Source organism: Bemisia tabaci, chromosome 4 (genome assembly GCF_918797505.1).
Source record: "Bemisia tabaci chromosome 4, PGI_BMITA_v3".
NCBI lineage: Eukaryota > Metazoa > Arthropoda > Insecta > Hemiptera > Aleyrodidae > Bemisia > Bemisia tabaci.
In genome coordinates this window covers 54,341,699-54,362,272 of record NC_092796.1, presented here as the reverse complement: position 1 = coordinate 54,362,272, position 20,574 = coordinate 54,341,699, and the positions used below count along the sequence as shown (strand labels likewise).

The 20,574-nt window shown below is 39.6% G+C and overlaps 1 protein-coding gene across 1 annotated transcript; it reads left to right on the top strand.

The window, feature by feature from the left end:
* Positions 1–5,602: 5,602 nt before the first annotated feature.
* On the top strand, positions 5,603–19,456 carry yellow-c (L-dopachrome tautomerase yellow-c). Its single transcript, XM_019047166.2, has 5 exons — positions 5,603–5,753; positions 12,403–12,692; positions 16,334–16,902; positions 17,894–18,139; positions 18,943–19,456. Exons 2-5 carry the CDS (start codon positions 12,413–12,415, stop codon positions 19,087–19,089), a joined length of 1,242 nt encoding a protein of 413 aa, XP_018902711.2. The 5' UTR covers positions 5,603–5,753; positions 12,403–12,412; the 3' UTR covers positions 19,090–19,456.
* The last annotated feature ends 1,118 nt before the right edge of the window (positions 19,457–20,574 follow it).

Below are 20,574 nucleotides of genomic sequence, written 5' to 3'. Positions count from 1 at the left end.
AAACGGAGATAAGTGGTTTTGTACTCTGGTCATCGATATGATAATAATTTTTCAAAAAAGAGGCTATCGAGATAGCCAAATCCTAGTTTAGTCTCGTAGACCTTGAGAATGTATCGTATAAATTTGTTTCGTCCATTTTCAAGTTGATGGTTCGGCAAGGAGCATAAAAAACAAAGCCCTTGACTTTGCACTGTCGAGGAAGTCAAGGATAGGGCCCCAAGTTGGGGTGATCAGGAAAAGCCCATCATCGTGCCCGCGCCTACGCACTCGGTGTAATTTAATAGCTCGTCCTTTGTTTCTGCTTCAAAGTCCTTTCCTTGTTGATGGCTTTGGACTGAATTAGACCGACTTGAGCGTCGTGCAATTAATAATAGTCAATCAAACCGAAGAGTTGTCGACACTTACAGACAAACGTGTGTTACAGATGAACGTGATCTCCATGGGTTGCCAGCTGTACGCAACAGCCTACATTGACAATGAATGGGAACTCAATCTAAGAGAAAAAATGATCAAAATAAGAATCGTGATACTGTACATTTTATCAATCATTTACTTTCATAGATAGGTAATGGATCCAGCTGAAAGCCGTCCTCAGAGCGAATAGGAAAGCCTTGGAAAGGTTAAAACTTGCATATAGTTGTTCATCTGCTTGTTTTTTATACCAACATGTAGTTTCCTTTCTTATGGCTTCTCTATTCGCTCTGAGGATGGCTGTATATAAAAGCCGAAAAGGCTTTCAGCTATTATATATACTATATATTACTTATCTATGTACGTAAATGATTGATAAAATGTATAGTACCAAGATTCTTATTTTAATAATTTTAATATACCTACGGTACTACACAACCAAGATTGTTTGAATTCTCAAACGAAGAGACTTGAAAAAAGTTTTCTTAGGTCCTCGGAACGGAAATCAAAATGCCTTTGAGGTTGACCCACGAATGAATATATTTGTGCGGGACATTAATGAACGAGTACCATGTGTGTAAGCTATACACAGCCCAAATTATCATGTTTTGTCATAGCCCACTCTATAAATTTACAATTTGTGAGCCAAATCCCATGATTTTTGCGGATATCGATAGGTGTTATCCACTTTAAATTTTTGAAATATGACCCAAAAAGCGGTCCTCTGGGTGTTGAGCTGCATAGCGGTCAAGAGGTGTACCCCTTGAAATGTAAGTTTTTCTAGTAACCATGGCTCAAAACATGTAGTTTTCGACTTTAGTGACAGAAGATTTTACCCAGTCTCAGGTGCATCATCTTTGACGTAAAAAACACGTGGAACGATTCCATTTTAGTACGTCAGAGAGTACTACTGACCTAGAAAGCCGAGAGGAATTCGCATTGAATAAGAGGAAAAAAAGATGAGAGTAAAAAGATAAAAAGAAAATCAAGCATTGTGAATTCTCAGAATTTCTGCTCGCGCACATTTCATTTTTTTTTGTCTTACAGGAAAGTTTTTTCATTTTTCTTCACGTAATATCCTAATGAACTGTTGTGATGCTGAAAAAAATTCCATAGTATCAAATTTTACCGACGGAAACCCTCAGCTCGGGTTAGGTACTTTTCGTAAAAGAAGGAAATTTCAATAAAAATTCTGAGTGGTACCAAAACTTGTGCGTCAACGCATTCAGCAAACCCAAACCTACCCACTGCACTGGGTATGAAATTATGGGCAATGACACAACAATTATTGAATAAAAAATCTCAACAGAACGTTAAAATTTTCTAACGGAATTTCCATTGTAAGTGAAAGTAAGATCAGTTATTGCTGGTTTCAAAAATTTAAATGTATATTTAACTTATTTTCGTTCATGAATTCAGATTCAAACTTTTCAAATCCCCTAGAAATCATCAGAGGAACCCTCTTCTGTGATAAGTATGAACAGACACAGCATGTTACTTTTTTCAAGATCTTCAGATAGAATTTACAATCATGAACTCAATATTGCAAATCTTATAAAAATTTGAGTAAGTAAACCCCTTCACCCAAAGAAGTATCTCTCGGACAAACGGAAGTTTTTCTTTAAGCCAATTAAAACCTGCAGGCTTGTTCTGCAAATATAACCTAATCAGTGGCGATGTGTAAATGATCGTTTATCGACATTTCCTCATTTGAAGTTATGGTAAAGAATCAATTATTAAGGTGTTCTTTGCAAACACCCTGTTTATCGATCCCTTTCTATAGATTTCAATGACAGATCGATCGATATATTGCAAAGCACGCCACAGCGCTTTGTGACAATGGTAAAATACAGAATAAGAAAATGACATTAATTGAGTATCATAGTTTAGTACTTATGCACGTTTATATTACTAAAAGGTATTCATCGACGGCAAAAGTGCGGAAACTCGTAACTCCGTTTGCGACGTTGCAAACTTCCTGTCACACTTTACTTTTTTTTGGGATAAACTATTCAACGCAATTTCTGAAAAACTTCTTTGACTTTTTTCTTTGTTAGCAAAATATTCTGCGAAAATTTTAAGCGATAAAGTTGACTTGTTCCTCTTCGGAAGAATGAAATAGGAGCGGAAATTATGAAACACCGCAATGGAGGTACGTAGTATTGCACCTCGGCCATCGAAATATGAAACAAACCAAAATAAAGCTAATTACTGCTTTATGGCAACTAACTTTGCAACGCGTAGCTGAAAATATTTTGAATAAATATCTGGACGGTAATTATTCCTCTCAATACCACAAGTCAACTACATTATTCGGACTCAATGAGTGTACCCATGTGGGGAAAGTACGGACATGTCGCCAATTTTAAGATTAGGTCATGGAGCTATAGATCGTATTCGATACATCAAACGGGTGAGATTGTATCGATATCGATTGGTTCAAAACATAAACATAGCCTCAAAAGTAAATTCAGAAATCTGAGAGAACGGATCTTTTGAAACAGATTTTTTATTCTTTTGAGTACCAAATGCCAATGCAAAGTGAAATTGTCAGGAAATTTCTCATTTTCAGCTTTTCCAATTAAAATCCTTACAGTTTGGTTTGAGGTTATGTTCTATTGTTTTGAACCAAACGATACATCGAACCGTTATCGAATACGGTCTATTCTACGGCCCAAAAGGGCAGCCAACTTATGAATTCAAATTATGTACCTACAGTGATTTATTTTATTTATTCATTATTCAGAGGACACGGCAACACCGCGAGGCGATCGATTTAACTCGATCGAGTGTAAAAAGTGCGTTATGCAAATTTGCTCCTGATTAAAACCATCTCTTTCTCTCCGACCCAGGCCCGGCGCACCATAACTCTTCATTACATAAAACTTGGATGGTGAAGGATGGAAGCGACACGCGACGACCTTGGATGGCAGGTTCATAAACACCGGCGGCTCTCTTACCTCTCCTCTCCTCTTGCCTCCTCCTCCTCATCTCTACGTTCTCTTTTATTTCCTCTCCTAGTTCCTCTCTTTAGGCCCTATAATGTCACTTTCTTGGGCACTCGTATTTTTGTCCACCCCCTCGACTTGTTGCCATTGCCTCTTCACGGAGAAAAAAAACTTCATGCGCAGGACCGGAAGTTCAGGTCATATGGATCTCTGAAGTTCTCGGATCGTGTATCCAAAACCTTGAGGTTCAGCTGTCGAAGTTCGGGTCACACATCTAAAGCACCTCGATACTTCGGTTCAGTTTGTTCGTTCCGGTTCGGTTAGGATGGGTGACCTGAACTTCGGCAGCTGAACCTCAAGTTTTCAGATGCTCGATCCCAACAGTGTTGTGGCGTGAAATGCGACGTATCGATTGCGGTGGCGTGGCGTGCTTTGCGATATATCGAATGATCTGCCATTTAATCCTATGGAAAAAGGTCGATATACAAGGTGTTCGCGATGAACACCTTAATAATCGATTCTTCACCATACCTTCAAATGGGGAATTATCGATAATCGATCATTCATGCCACGCCACTGATCGATTGATCTGTCATTTAAATCTACATTGAAAAAGAAGTTACGGGATATACTGACGTTCCGGGCTTAGAGGTCGAACGTTCCGGGTGTTGTAGCTTCGACTGCTCCGGGTGCTACCCCCGCAACTTTCGGCTTGTGAGCCCGGAACGTAGACGGCATGTCTATGTAGCCCGTAAGTACGGCTCCCACGGCCGGAGTTTTTTTAGAGTATGGAAAAGGATCGATATACAAGGCTTTCGCAACGAACACCTTAATAATCGATTCTTTACCATATTTTCAAACGGGGAAATATCGATAATCGATAATTCATACCTCGACATTGGATCCGAAAACTTCAGGGATTCATATGACCTCAACTTCGGAGCCAATGCATCACATTTTTTTTTCTCCGTGTAACGAGGGAGAGACTCGATTCATAATTGGATTGAATTGAGCAAACGGAAGGAAACAATGCATTGAGAATTTTGAAAGGAAGACCTATGTGCAATAGCTAAGGACTTTTGACATAAAGGGTACCACAACCTTCAGGGGTTGCGAACCGCGAAGCGGTCTGGCGGGCACACCCCCTCGTCTCTAGTTAAAGGGGAATTTCAGTAATTTGAGGTCTTTCCGGTAAAAAAAAGAAAAAAAAATTGGTCTCCCTCCTTAAACCCCCTAAAATCCCTCTTTAACTTAAGATTCCGATATTTTCTAGGTCATGGTTGGATATAGCGCTATAAATTATGAGAGGTGGCTATTTTTCATGAGTTTCTGCCGATAACCGTCTCCAAGATTCCACAATATGAATAAAGTTCACGGTGGTGTTAAAGCAAATAAAATGCATTTTTCTACCATTTTGAATCATCTCAATGGATCCTCCGCTGATTTTTTCATCCCGAGAGCTCCATGAAGCCTAAAATGGCTAAACCAATCAGAAATGGATCCTTCAGTGACAGTGGTCGAAATTCACAGGCGCCAACGCGTCAAATGCGCCAAAAAAATCAGTCATGGCGCCTAAAAATTGAAGGCTCTGCGCCAATGTGGCCCCTAAAAATTGACCCCTAAAAATCTGAATTTTCATATTAGGTGATTATTCCAAATTTTTAGCATCGCAAGTGGAAGCTTTTTCTATTCTTCACAATTTCATCATCTGTGCTTTTGTCTTCCCCAAGTTACAACTACTTACTAGTTCTGTCACGAGAACATCTTGCGTCTAACTTCTCACTAAACGCGCCGTAATATATAGGCAAAAAGTCAATTTGGCCCCTAAAAAATCTTCAATGGCGCCTAAAAATCGGGCTTGATGCGCCACATGGCTCCTAAAACTCAAAGGTGAGTTTCGAACATTGTTCAGTGACCACACACCCCTTTTAGGAAGATGATCTTCCAAATACATGCACATTTTGAATAATCAGTCACTGTCCACTCAATGGGCCCGTCCATGATATCCTTCAAGCTAAAAATATCTGATCAAAAATAGGTGCATGGACGTTCCTCTGGTCGATTTGTTTACGAATCTCGTGTCATATTATTCAGTGTTGTTCCCCGTTGTTGGCGCTCGTCGCACCGGTGCGCGCGCTGTCGCATCGTTTATTCCAAACGGGCAGGACATGCTGGGGGGGATGCAGCGATGGGGGGGGGGGGTGGGTGAGTGGGGCGCCACCCAATGTTCGCGCAACCGGTCGCGACCGCTGCTCCATATGTCTTTGTTATCACTCTCGCGGTGCGCCCTCCGCCGACAAGTTGATCAGTTACATGTGACCGGTTGACTCGATTGGTCAACCGACCCGAGTGGTTCAGTTCTTTTTCGTGTTGCAACGCCGGGTTTTTTTCAACGTGAGTATCCGTCGGGTTTTGGCCCAAGTCCTCATACCTCTCACTGCATGTATTAACTTTTCGACGGCTAAGGAACAAATCTGCAAACTGACGATTTTACACACTGGAAAAAAAAACACATTGGATCTAGAGTCCAGACTCTTGAAAACATTGACAAGAAAAAGGACTCTTGATTCAATCAGGTTTAAGCTTAAATCAAAAGGAAATCCGCTCAAATTAAGAGGCTTGGTTCTTGATTTAAGCTTAAATTGATTGAATCAAGAGTATTTTTTCTTGTCGATGTTTTTAAGAGTCTGGACTCTAGATCCAGTTGGTTTTTTTTTTCCAGTGCAGCTCGAAGATAAGACTTGGCCATTTTTATAATTTTTTGGTTTGATTTGCAATTTTTCAATTCATTATAGCGTCTTAACAGCGCTTTGATGCGGAATCAGAAGGAACTAAAAACATCAGCTTGCGTATTTTATACTACAGAATGCGGCAAAGTCGCGAACTCGTTTTCGCTAAAATTGTCAGTTATGTGTTATTGTTCCTTAGCACCTCAGACATCTATGCTGTTGAAAAGCAGACATCGCCTTGGCGGAATGCTGATTTTTATTTTCAACAGAGAATTTTCTTTTCGGCATGATATAAGTGGGTTTTACCCCGGCACGTGTTTCGGAGCTGTTATGGCCTGGTTACACGCTCAAATTTCCGTCAAATTCCGATCAAAATGATGACCAAGATGGCGGTCGAGAGTTTCTAGATTGATGAGTAAAATTAATTAAAACAGCGTGTTGATTGAAATAAGCATGAAATAAGCACGGTTGTGTGGGAATCAGATGAAGAATGAGCCCCACAGCTCCATTATCTTACCATCAATTTTTTGCAGGCCGCAGAAATTTGATGGTAGATGGTGCGCACCAGTCACCATTTGATCGGAAATTGATGGAAATTTGAGCGTGTAACCAGCACATAAGCGAGTGTGCTTAAACTGGCTGAAGATGGAGCTACGATCTCCGAAACGTGTCCCGGTTAAAAGCCATCAGGTGCGAGTAACTGAGAGAAATTATTATAATTTTGTTCAGTATATTTTTGTACCTGACTATCTCAACGCTTTTTATTCATTTTGGCTTATTGGACCGAGCCACGTTTAGCATGATACTGATAAAATATAAGTGATAAAATTAGTAAACTGTGCGTATTTTTCAGACTAATTATTTGAAATTCTGCAATGTAACTCCAGACCTTGCCAAATAGCGTAATCAAAAGAGAAAGAGGGAAAAAATTTAGGTATAGTGATTTATTTGTGGAAACAGATTTACGCATGGCTTAGACATGCGTAGGCTTTCAAAAGAGGCAGCGATCTAAACAGCCTGAGCAATGAGGACAAATTCAGACCAAACTTGGCAAAAACGTTTCATTTTCACTTTCTTTCGCCGTCTATTTCTCTTTCACCCTTCTGACAAATAAAGGAATAGGGAGGGGTCGATCTCCTGGATCCCTTAACTTTAACTAAGCACATGGTATATAAGAATTGATACCGAATCTAATAGATACAATAACTAAAAAAACTCAAGATTAGGTAAAAAACCTTCACAATGAAATAAAAACTAAAATTATAACCAGATATAAACTCTCTGGAGCACAATTTACAACAATAAAAAGATATTTTAAAAAAATAAAAAATGATTGGGTTCGTAGATAAATTAATTGGAATGCTTGATGGTTCTTAAGCGTTAAATGTAAGATGTTGCAGAAATTTGTCCGTTTATACTTCCGATGCAACTACCTCATTACATTTCAATGAAAATTTTGATATTCCTTGAAAAAAAAATATTAAATCGAGGTGTGAAAATGAGATGTAAATAATAAGATGAAAATAAGAAAATAAGATGTAAAAAATACCGCGGTAATATGTGGTTTGTGGCACTACATTACTGCTGCACCACTGGCATCCGTGTTACCTTGTTTTGAAAATTTCAACGTATTGGAAAGCGGGCGAAGTAATGAAGCCTCTAGGCTGAAGTTTATTCATGAAGTTTTTTGTAGTGTCTGATTTAAAATGTGTGACAATAAACGGGGTAGGATCTAACTTGGCTGAGGGAAAACTCATAGCTGGTTTTTTATCCGTGCATTTTTTCTTCTCTGTTTGTGAGATATAGTATTGATAAAATGAGCCAGCCAGGGCTATAGTCTCGACTTCACCTTTTTGCCGTAGGAATAGATTATCTTGTGGTATGCCTATTTGAAACACTGTATCAATATCTGCCTATTTTATTTTTGTGTGAGCTAGGTTTCTTCTCAAAACATATTCGCTTCGAAATTTTCAAACTTTGCGATTCTTTTTTGTAAATAGCAAAATAAGAATGTGTACGGATAGCTACAATGACTTGAAGCTCCCTCTCCAAATATTTCACGCTTTGGCACGCGATGAGCTTAACTACCCCGCCGATCTGAACCCAACTTAGAGTCTTAAAATGAAGTTTGCATTTTTCAATCGAATGCAATTTGGGCACTGAGTACCTTTTTTTTCATTTAAAAAATACTTTTTTGGTGTATGAATCGATCCACAGCCCTATGCAGAATTTGCAGTGGGCTGCAAATTTACCATTGTGAAGATGCACGATTTTTATGGGATCGAAATTTTTTACTGCGATTGAATGCGATTCAACGACTTAAAAGAGGATGGATGATTCCTGGCCATACTGCTGTCCAATTCAGTCGCTACGTGGGTAGCTGGAGGAAGGGGTCAATTTTAGGGATATGTAACGATCTTACGCTAGTTTTTAATCGAATGATAGGCATTAAAAATTGTTTAATCCGCGTGGTTGAATACTGAGATCAAATCTCAACTTCCCTACTTTCCTACTCTCTCGTTCAAGTCATCAACAATTCGCAGAAATGGGATTGCTCTATTATTGTCTATAGCTTTGTCTATTTCTTGAAAGTTTAACTCAAACTTTTAATATTATCTCTGAAGGTTGAATTTCGAGTCCCCTTGTTTGGTTCAAGTTCTTATCAATAACCTAGATGATCAAAGCTGTTGGCAAATTGTTATAAGAGCAGCATGGTCCATATGTATAGGGGGAGAAGAAGCCCGATGTATTCCATCTTACATCCTAACTACTTCCATACATCTTAAATACAACTTTTTTAGACACCTTCATTGCAGACAAAGAATCTGAGTCAAAATTTGAATCAAATTTTGCAAATACTGCCATGAGATAAGACCACAGAGATTAGGAACAAGTGAATGCGCTACGACTAACGAAGCATTAGCCCTGGCGCGGCGGCCGCAGTTCGACCATGCATCAAATGGGCGAGATGAGTGAGATAATTCAGGCCGTGAAAAGGTCAGTCCAACACTTGAACGCTGCATTAGCATGTATACAATGTAGTTGCTACACTAATGAGTGGCTCACGATGCTCGATGTAGGTTCATTCATCCTTGAGACGGGAGATGCTCAGAAGCACGTAAACTAGTGTTACTGCGTGGAACACTCACTGGGACAACGATCGTCATGGTTCCATCCACGCATCACCTCTCTTTCAGTATCCATGTAATTAGATTTTGCAACTACGACAACTACAAAACGCAGGAAGCACGTCGTGGCGCAAGCAAATAAATCGAGATGTGCATCCTGTGAAATGAGAAATTCAATGGAAAACCGCTCAGATTAAACGGTTTAGTGCTCGTGCCATGAAGGGCATAGGTCAAATCGCTTCACCTTGATTCTTGGTGGGTATCGCTTGTATCAGCCTTGCCAAAATTGCGGTGTCTAGCCGTGTGAGGGTAGGGCTCGCATCTATACCCAAAATCTAAGTGATGCCTGCTGGGACTCAACCCTTGAGTCGTTTTTCCACGCGGTGTTAGTTTACTTTATTTTTCAAGAGCATGTCGGTGAGGGTCAGGATGAACTCTGAAAAGGTTTTTTGATTAAACTGAAAAGGAGGTGTTTATAAGGAAACATGATTTGCAACAATTTAAAGTACTCACTTCTTCGATCAGATGCTCTTCGACTTATTTGTCTGATACTTTGCCTGAAAGACTCAGGTTGATGATATATTTATTATTTTTATTTCAATACAACACATTTTCTGAAGCACGGTAGTTATCTTAGACATCTTATTTTGATTTTAATTATTACTTGCCGTTTGTCCTATGAAGTAACGATCTATTCATGATTTCCCTGAGGATTGATTTAGATACATTTCATTTCGTAAAAATTCATCTTTTAAGAAACTTAGAGCGAAAGCCTCAATCGAGCACCACACCGAAAAAAAAGAAGTGTTACGCCAATAACTGACACCGCTAATTTTACGACCCGAGGTTGTTAAAAAAATGTGCCAGGACGGCATGCGTTACTTTTACAGCTTCAGTGCATATTAATTTACACATCTGTTAGATGTTTCCTTGACTATTGAGGACGTAAAATTTACGTCCCTGGAGACGTGAATTTAACGCCCCTGAGGATGTGGATTTTACATTCTGCCTGTCGTAAATTTTAAGTCTTCAGGGTCGTAAAATTTACGTCGTTGAAAGTGTAAATTACACTTCGTCGGGGACGTGAATTTACGACTTCGGGGACGTGAATTTTACGACTTCAGGGACGTGAATTTTACGACTTCGGGGACGTGAATTTTACGACTTCGGGGACGTGAATTTTACGACTTCGGGGACGTGAATTTTACGACTTCGGGGACGTGAATTTTACGCCTCCGGGGACGTGAATTTTACGACTTCGCGGACGTGAAAATCACGTCCTTGAAAGTGTAAAATTTACGTGCTCGGGGACTAACGTTGCACCCCGAAGGACGTAAATTTCACATCCTCAGGTACATAAAAGTTGCAACCTAAATTGCAACCTGTATGGTAGTAGAAAGTGCGCTGATGCATTCATTCTAGAACGATCATATGAGTGGATAGGTTAATCACTGGAACGAGAATCTCGGTACAATATTTTTTAATAATGATCTTGTTTGGTGAGAAGTTATGATAAGTTCAAATAGACCTAGGTACATCATGATTTGTGAAACAGAGAATGGTCGACGGAGGTTTCATGCATTGAAAAAGCTGGGGAAATTCAATTTGCGTCAGCATCTCTCTTGCGGCGGCAATTTTCCGAGTTGACGTTGCTAATGAGTGAGCCTCCGCTATTATTCTGAGAGTGGCATATGGTCAATCCTCAGGTATCATGTGTAGCACATGTAAGGAAGTAATCACATAACATTAAACACTGAATACACTTTGACATTCGATTATATTTAAATCCACGTCAGGGGAAGTTAAAAATCGTCATGTCCTTGCGCCCAATTTTACGCAATTCTAATAATCTAGTTAAGTTGTCAGGAAAACTTTAATGTTTAATGGTTACACTACAAGCTCATAGTATTTGGAAAAAGTACAGTCAAAGCTCTCTAAGGGATTGTGAAAATTCATTAAATTCCAAAGGGTAGGACCCTGCGAACTAATATATAAAATTCTCCAAGTACTTACGTATACTTGCATACAATAATTGGACGTTTTTATGCTAAAAGGAACTATGTGCATAGGGATTGCATGTGACATAGTTCCTTTTAGCATAAATACGTCCAATTCTTATACGGAAATCCACGCATACGACCTTCACCGGGTGAAATAAATAATTTAGTATACCATGGGCGTGGTGATGGTGGTGGAGGTCTTAATTTTAGCCTCTTTTTAAAACGAAATCCTCTTGTTTTATCGTCAGTATTTTATTTACCTAGTCGTAGTATGTGAATAAGAATGTAAATTTACACCCGGAGAAAAAATTAAAAGACGAAAATAAAGCACGTGCTGTTCCAAGAGAGTGTCATTCTTTTCATTTTCTTCGATTTACTCTCTGTGAAGTCCCTGCTATCGTGTTACATCGAACCGGTGAATGGATCCCGGACATTAATATGCAAGAATCGCGATGAAAAATTCCTAGCGAAAAATCTTCTTGCTGCCGGATTGTTTTTCTGTATCCCGACTTGACCGTTTTTAACCCCCAAAAAAGTAGGTAAGACCAGTGAAAACGACTTTTCTGGCGACTTGTGGGACGATTTTATTTTTCCTCCGGCATGAAAATTGATTTTAAAAGTGCAACGGATAATAAAAAAAAAACCACTATTAGAGCTGGAGAAGGAAAATGTTGAACAAATGTCACGTCACATCACAAAGTGTCACTATTCAACGAAAATTTATGTGCAAACCAATAGGCCAACCGATGATTGATGCATACAGGTTGATGTGACTTTCGTCCCATCTTTTCCCCCTACTTCTAAAGTAATCTTTGTTTGGCTGTAAACCTCACACTGGAAAAAAACACATTGGATCTAGAGTCTAGACTCTTAAAAACATCGACAAGAAAAAATACTCTTGATTCAATCAGATTTAAGCTTAAATCAAGAACTAAGAGTCTTAATTTGCGTGGATTTCCTTTTGATTTAAGCAAAAATCTGATTGAATCAAGAGTATTTTTCTTGTCAATGTTTTCAAGAGTCTGGACTCTAGATCCAATGTGTTTTTGTTTCTAGTGCACTGGGATGTAATCCATTAAACCAACAGGGACAAAAAGAAGAAAAAAGTTGTATTTTGTTAGCAAAATCGCTACTTTGAATAGGGGCCTTCTGTTTTACTAAGACTTCCTTTTCACTCATGTTTCAGAGGCGTCAAAATGGAGAGACTCAGCGGCTTAATAGTCGCGACTTTCCTACTCTTGGTGGTCGCGGCCATCGAGTCGAGCTCGTATCAGCTGAAAGAAGCTTATAGCTGGAAGGTGGTCGATTTCCAGTACCCGAACGATACTGTCCGTCAAGGAGCGCTCAAATCTGGCTCTTTCGTCCAGGAGAACAGTTTGCCTCTCGGGGTGGAGGTCTGGAAGAACAAGCTATTCATCACACTCCCCAGGTGGAAGCCCGGCATCCCTGCAACTCTTACTTACATCAATTTGGATGGTAAAAGTCAATGTTCTTCTCAACAGACTACACTGGAAAAAAAACACATTGGATCTAGAGTCAAGATTCTGAAAAACATTGACAAGAAAAAATAATCTTGATTCAATCAGATTTAAGCTTAAATCAAGAACCGAGCCTCTTGATTTGAGCGGATTTCCTTCTGATTTAAGCTTAAATCCGATAGAATCAAGAGTCTTTATTCTTGTCAATGTTTTCAAGAGTCTGGACTCTAGATCCAATGTGTTTTTTTTCCAGTGTAATTTTCCAAGTATTGGAAAGGAAGAGGGGGAAGTGAGGGAGCAAGGAGAATAAAGAGGCGGGGGTTGTTGGATGATATGGACTTTTACAATTAATTTTGGTAGTACTCCAATTAATTTTTGGTAGTGCCCCAATAAATTAGGTCACTAGCCGAATCGTTGCGATACTACCCAAATTTGAGTTGCTGTACTACCACAATTAATTGGAAATATCCGGATTATCCAAAAAATTGAGATACTACCACAATTTTAGGGGATAACCCCTACCTACCACTTAAAGGACGCAATGAATTTTATGAATTTGACTTAGGAACTGCTAGTAATTTTTACTTGCGTTGAAATAGTCGTATCTATAGAACTCGACCTAGTCTGGGCCGGCTTTACCTACTTGCCGCCCATGGGCCGCCTGTATTTTTCCACCCCCTTCTCATTCGTTTTGAAACATCAATAGATCGTATTCGACAGTGGTTCGATGTATCGTTTAGTTCAAAACAATAGAACATAACCTCAAACAAAAATTTTAGGATTTAATTCGGAAAAGTTGAAAATGATAAAATTCCCAACAATTTCACCTTTCATTGCCATTTGGTACTCGAGAGAATAACAATTCGATCACATAAGACCCGTTATCTCAGATTTCTAAATTGACCTTTGCGGCTGTGGTTACATATTGAACCATTCGATACCAATATAATCTCACCTGTGTGATCTGTCGAATACGATCTATAAAAACCATCAAGTGAACGTGCCGGTGGAGAAGGGGTGTATGAGACACGTTTACTCGTGTTGGCCACATTTTTTGTTAAAGCCCTGTCAACACTAACAAAAGTTCAGTTCCGTAAATCCATTCCTGCAGCCTGATTGTTGAAATTTATGTCGGCACGACAAGAATCAAAAATCGATATGTTACACGGCGCAGATAGGGCTATGTCTTCTCTTGTCGTGCCAACATAGCCAGTTAAAGTTTCAACAATCCGGCTGCTGTTTGGACAAGGCCTTCCATTTACAAAAGACGAACGAAAAAATTATGAGAGAACAAGCATAAACGTGGTTAATAATTTTAACTTCCGCCGCTGCCCGACAGCACCGTGTTGGCGCAATGCGTGAAGTATTCATGCAGTCTTGTAGGCGCTATACGTTTCTGGCGGACCGCTGCTGACCAAACTGTTTGGCGTAATGCGTGAGGTATTCACGCAGTCTTGTAGGCGCTATGCGTTTCAGGCCGACTGCTGCTGACCGTCGCCGTGTGTTGGACGCAATGCGTGAAGTATTCATGCAGTCTTGCAGGCGCTATGCGTTTCATGCCGACCACCGCACCGCTCCGTTCCAGGTCAAATTGCGTGTTTGGTTTCTCTCTTAACTTGACTAATTAAAGGTGTTGTCTATTGTATCACCGAAAGACGACAAAATTAGAAATTACTATACTTTCACTCTCAAGAAATGAGAGATTTTGTCGCCTTTTCTCGTTTGAAATTTATTCTCTGAATCCGATTTTTCTCTCTCTTTTTTTGATACTTACATTCAAAAAGATTGAAAAATTTGCCGCCCCCTACACTTTGCCGCCATGGGCCGCTGCCCATGTGGCCACCCCTTTAATCCGGCCCTGGACCTAGATGTGCATTCAGTTCTTACAAAGACTATATGGGAGGGAATTTCTTGCGAGCCATTGTAAATGGCTCACTTCGTCGCTCCTCTGACGTAAGGTTGTAAGTCGATTTCCACGTGAGCCGTGTTCTCCGTATAGCTCTCTGCTTTTCGGAACTCATGCGGAAACACATACTACTTAGTACATACTACCCTACGCGAGAGGAGTAACGACTTGGCGAGCTGATAATACTAGTTCCTTAAGATTTCCCGACATGCATGTGTCTTAGTTGCATTATTTAATAATTAAATCGATGCACAGTAATTGGCAGTTTGTCAAGCAGCGAAACCTTTGCATTTGCAGTAACTCTCGGCAAGGACTTACACCTTCCGTAGGAATCAAGTTTCGGACTTGCCGTCACTTGAATCGTTTCCTTGTGAAGGTTTGAGGAGAAAAACTCAATATGCAAGTTCTGTGTAGTGAATTTTCATTACACGCATCATCAACCAATCCCATGCGTTTCAAGGAAAACCACCTTTGTGAGGTCCATGTAGAACTCGAGAAAAAAAAAAACGTCATGCATTAAGTGTTTGTTACCTGCACAAACATAGTTGCAGCTTCCCACACAATTAAACATTTCCATGTTTATGGCTAGTTTGAGTTATTTCTTTCAGTCAGATCATCCAAGAGTACTTGGTTGATCGACCAAATTTTTAGTTAAATTGGCCGAAACCGGAGGTTACTCTGAAACATCTGGGGATGAAAGTAGTGTCCTGCTGAACGAATGTAATTTCTCTCGATGTTATTAAGAGGTTGTGTGTTGCAAATGACAGGCGCATGGACTATCACCAATGCGATCCAGGTTTGACGGCACCTGCCGGCTTTTTAAAGCGGCTGCAAATTTTCGACCCGAAAATTTGATCAATGTAACCCGAAGAGAAACTAACCATAGAATATGAACCGCATGTTTAGGTTCCTCTTTACTACTTCATATCGATGACCAAAGTGCGAAACCGGGTATCTCCATTATGGTGTTTCCAAACCGCTCCTATTTTGTGTTTTCAAAGAGAAAAAACCTACCTTATACCTTGAAATTTTCATAGAATATGCTGGTGACGGAGGAGAAAAATCAGTAAAGAGCTCAAAAAATTGCGTTGACTGTAGTTTCCTAAAGAAAAAATGAAGCATAACGGGAAGTCTGCAATTTCATAAACGGACATACGTGGTTTCACACGTTGGCCATCGAACACAATATATAGGTAACTTTTTCATATGCCGGAATCACACGCTGAATTTCAGGGGCCAAATGTGAAGGTCATCTTTCCGATGCCTGAATTTTGCGAGCAACGCGGAAAATTCAAGGCACCAATAAGGATCGAAGCTCAGCAGTCCTCTCTTTGTCTGAACTTTTCGAACAGATTTGATACAAATCTTGATAAAAATAACTCGAATTTACGAAATTTCATCTTTTGAGTGATGATTGTCGACTCCCATATTCAGCGTGTGATCCCGGCACTACCGCACTGGAAAAAAAACATATCGGATCTAGAGTCCAGACTCTTGAAAACATTGACAAGAAAAAATTCTCTTGATTCAATCGGATTTTTGCTTGTATCAAAACGAAATCCGCTTAAATTGGCTTGGTTCTTGATTCAAGCTAGATTCTGATTGAATCAAAAGTACTTTTTCTTGTCGATGTTTTTAAGAGTCTGGAATCTAGATCCAATGTGTTTTCTTTTAGTGCGTGTAGAAATTTTTCATGACGTCAGCACTATTTAATCTCATCGTTTTCCCACCAGACGCAAGCGGAGACAAGTCGCCGAAACTGATCCCGTACCCGGACTGGGAAACTCACGACTTGGAGACGAACGGCTCGAAGATCGTTTCCGTGTTCCGTCTGAACGTGGACGTCTGCGACCGACTCTGGATGGTGGACACCGGGCTGGTCGACATCCTCGGCGAGCACAAACACATCAAAGCCCCCAGGATCCTCGTCTACGACCTCAAGACCGACAAGCTCATCGACGAGTACGAGGTGAAGAAGGAGCACCTCAAAGAGAACACCTTCCTGGCCAACATCATCGTCGATGTCACCCCGGAGACCTGCGACAAGCCCTTCGCCTACGTCACCGACCTCATGGCCTACGGACTCATCGTCTACGACATGAAGAACAAGGACTCCTGGAGGATCGACCACCACTACTTCCATTTCGACCCCCTGTCCGGGGACTACCACATCGGAGGAGTCAACTTCCAGTGGAACGACGGTATCTTCGGTATCGCCCTCTCGCCTGCCCCCAAGGAGGGACACCGGACCCTTTACTTCCATCCCCTCTCTAGTACCAGAGAATTCGCTGTCTCCACAAGGGTAAATCGTTTATTTTTCAAATTATTAACGAACAATATCACTGCCGTTTATTTTAAGAACGTTGTATATCAATCAGTGGCGTGGCGTGCTTTGCGATATATCGATCGTTATGTCATTTAAACCCATGGAAAAGGATCGATAAACAGGGTGTTCGCAGCGAACACCTTAATAATCGATTCTTAAACAAAGGTTTAAATGGCGTAACAATCGATAGATCGCAATTCACGCCACGCTACTGATATCAATGGTCAAAATTCGGTACCACGTACCTCCATTGCGATGTTTTGAAATTTTCGCTCCTTTTTTATCTTTTGGAAGAAAACAAGCCTACTATAGAGACTGAATATATTCGCACAGAATACTCTGCTGATAGAAAAGAGAAATCCAGGCGATGTGCACGAAATATTTGACTATTGTTTTTCAAAGGAAAAATGATGTATGGTAGAAATTCTGCAACGTCGCATACGGAGATACGTGGTTCCGCATTTCAGTAATCGATATCAACTGTACATTTCACAAATTTTTCTCTCACAAAATGTTATATTTATAAATGGACGTATTTCTGCGAGACGGAACTATGTGCATTATGCGTGAGCCCTGATATACATATATTCTTATGGGTCCCAGGGCTCATGTCTTAATGCACATAGTTCCGTTTGGTAAAAATACGTCAAAATAATCCGCGAGTATTCGTTATGTATGTATGTATAAAGAAAGACTATGCCATATCATTGAAGACGATTTTTTTCTTTTAAAAAAAACAAAATAAGGGGAAACGTGGTGCTATCAGGTGCGCTTGTTAAAAGGAAGAGTGCACAATCTGAAATGGAGGTTATACAACCTTTGTAACCATTATACGTTACTGTTGATGATTACCTCTAGTTTTCTGTGCGCCATCATCACTAAAAGTATAGTATCCGATTTTAAAAACCACTCTATCAACACAGCATAAGTTTTCGGACTTTCTCTAATATGACTTTTATTCCTCCAGGTTTTGCAGAACAAAACGAACGCTGACAGTTACCACGAATACAAAATATTGGGATCCAGAGGTCCAAACTCTCAAGCCACAGCCTCCTCCCTGGACGAGAAAACCGGGGTCCTCGTCTACACGCAGGTCAACAAAGATGCCATCGGATGCTGGAACTCCGTCAGACATGCTGATGAGTATTCCGCTGACACCAACGGAATCATCGCCGCTGACAACGAAACACTTATCTTCCCCAACGATCTCAAGGTATGCATAGGATTGAAATTACACCCCCTTGCCTTGCAGTTTATCTAAATAGAGCGGGCTCGTCTAGGGACTAGATTCTATCGATGGTCACAAAAATCATGAAAATTAGCCCCGGTAGATTTTTAAAACGAACTTTGACAAACAACAAGCATTCATTTTTGAGTTTTTGTAAAACTTTTACTTACCGATTTCTCGATTTTTCTTCGATTGGATAGAAAAATTGGTAAGAAAAAGTTTTACATAAATTTCAAAAATTAATAAAGTATGGCCGATAAAGTTAACAACAGAAGTGATAACGAGCATTCGCTTTGTCTAATTGGGATAATTCGCAACTTTATCACATGAAGTACAATAATATGGGTCATGTTTTTAGAATCTCTATAGAGCAGTCTGACTTAGGGCCTGTCACTTGTCGATAATCGTAAAAATCATGAAAATCGGTCCGGTAAAATGGTAGAGCGAAATGTGAAAAAAAAGTAGGGGCAGTAGCAATTCATGTAAGTTGGCAACACTGTTTTTCCATTGAAATGCATGTTGCAGAATCGATTCCAGGCAAGGCAGTCTGCCTTACTTAATTGCTGCTGACTAGGGGACCAGAGAACTTACAGTAATAATGAAATGCTTAAATTTTAATCGAAATGTATTATAAAAAAGAAGCGTAATTTTGAATGAGAGTAAGCGTTACCTTTGCAAAATTTTATTGAATGAATTTTATAGAGGAGTTCTCCGAGGGATTAAAATCTTATTATCTAAGGATTATCTACCACTACCATCATTAATATTTGTTCAAAAATTTGTTTCAGGTGGACAAGAACGGAAACCTCTGGGTTGTCTCTGACCGTCTCCCTCAGTATATTTACAAACAATTGGACTACAAAGATGTGAACTTCAGAGTTCTCACGGCCTCAGTTGCTGAAGCCATAAAAGGAACCGTCTGTGATAATGCTTAAATTTAATGAACTATGAAACGCCAAGGAAAAAAGTATGTTTTGGCACCGAGTCCCATGGCACAAAATGCTCGCGAGAGTGCGTGGCCGAATTCTTTGAACCATCGCTACAGATTCTTGAAGCTACACTGTGTGTTTGCAAGCTTATGATCAAGCTTTTTCACGATACAGGCTCGGTGCTATTGTATGATTCTCCTATAAGTGATATTTTAAAGATTTGCCATCCCGTGTATTTATTATTTTTAAGGCTCAAGACGATTTAATCAAAATTTTTATCATGACTCGTGTTTTTGTTTGAAACAAAAATTGTTACAGCTCTCTATTTTTGAAATTTACATGTTTTTTAATAAAAATGTAGGTTAAGGTTTTTTACATTTTGTTCATACTTTTTAACATCTTAACCTTTAGACCTACTGGATTTTCGAGGGGAAACGCAAAGCACCATTCTTTCAGCAAATTCCACAGGCACATACATCCTTCATTTAGAATTGAGCCTTACTACTTTCTATCATTTTTTAAATGTAATTATTCGTAAGACATCCAAACTTTAATATTTTTCCGATGCTTGAAGATTACCCACGTTACCCACCTCCGAACCCAAAAGTCTACCTCTGTCCAAAATCACGTAAAATCATAGTTATACTTACCGAATGATGATAATTTTTAAGAATTTTGGATCTGAAGAGAAATGTTTAAAAGTCGGCAAAGAAGTGAATTTTACCTTATATTCAGTATTGAAAGAACTTTTGGACAAAAGTTGCTGTGTTGTTCAAAAATAATCTGACGTCAAGTACGCTTAAATAAGTTGCAGGTGTGTGTGCCAGAGATTATAGGGGGACTGAAGTTCCTTCAGTTAGTCGGTTATGCAACAAGCGTACTTAAGTTTGAATGGTGGTATCATTCAGTTTCATGTTCAAGTAATTACTGTGTAATTCTGCACTTTAATCTCTATTAGCGTGAGTGATGAAAGGGGCCATGTTAAAAAGAAAAAAACTGACAAGAAAAAATTGGTGTCCCAAGGCTAATTTTTCATCTTACTTTTTTTACTTAACCGTTTGATAATTTTCAAAAGTAAATTTTGAAATTGTCATAATCTTAAGCGGTTTTTACCTCCTCGATACCGAATTCTACAAAATATTAGCACCAATTCAAGATTCCAAATCATTTTTCTCGTCGGTATTTTTTTGATAGATGTGTTGATTCACTCGTTTTACCCTCTCACACCATTCCTCAAAAGGCTATGTCTCGCAATGGAGCTCTTGCATGCGTGAAGGATTCACAATTTAAGTACTCTCACATACGTACAATTTCGCGAGTAAAACACTATGGTGTCACAGGTTTTCTCTGAAATTGACTCCAAAGCTCAAAAGAAGCTCTCAAAGTTGAAGCCGTAATGGAGGGACTATCCAACGCAATCCTGAGAGTCCACCTCTATATTTAGTCAAACTCTCCATCCAAAGATAGGGAGTAAACACATTAGCATGGTTG

Coding starts and splice junctions, on each gene's coding strand:
- yellow-c (XM_019047166.2), top strand. CDS start 12,413: ATGGAGAGACTCAGCGGCTTAATAGTCGCGACTTTCCTACTCTTGGTG. Junction 16,903..17,893: donor AATTCGCTGTCTCCACAAGG/GTAAATCGTTTA, acceptor TTATTCCTCCAG/GTTTTGCAGAACAAAACGAA. Junction 18,140..18,942: donor TCTTCCCCAACGATCTCAAG/GTATGCATAGGA, acceptor AATTTGTTTCAG/GTGGACAAGAACGGAAACCT.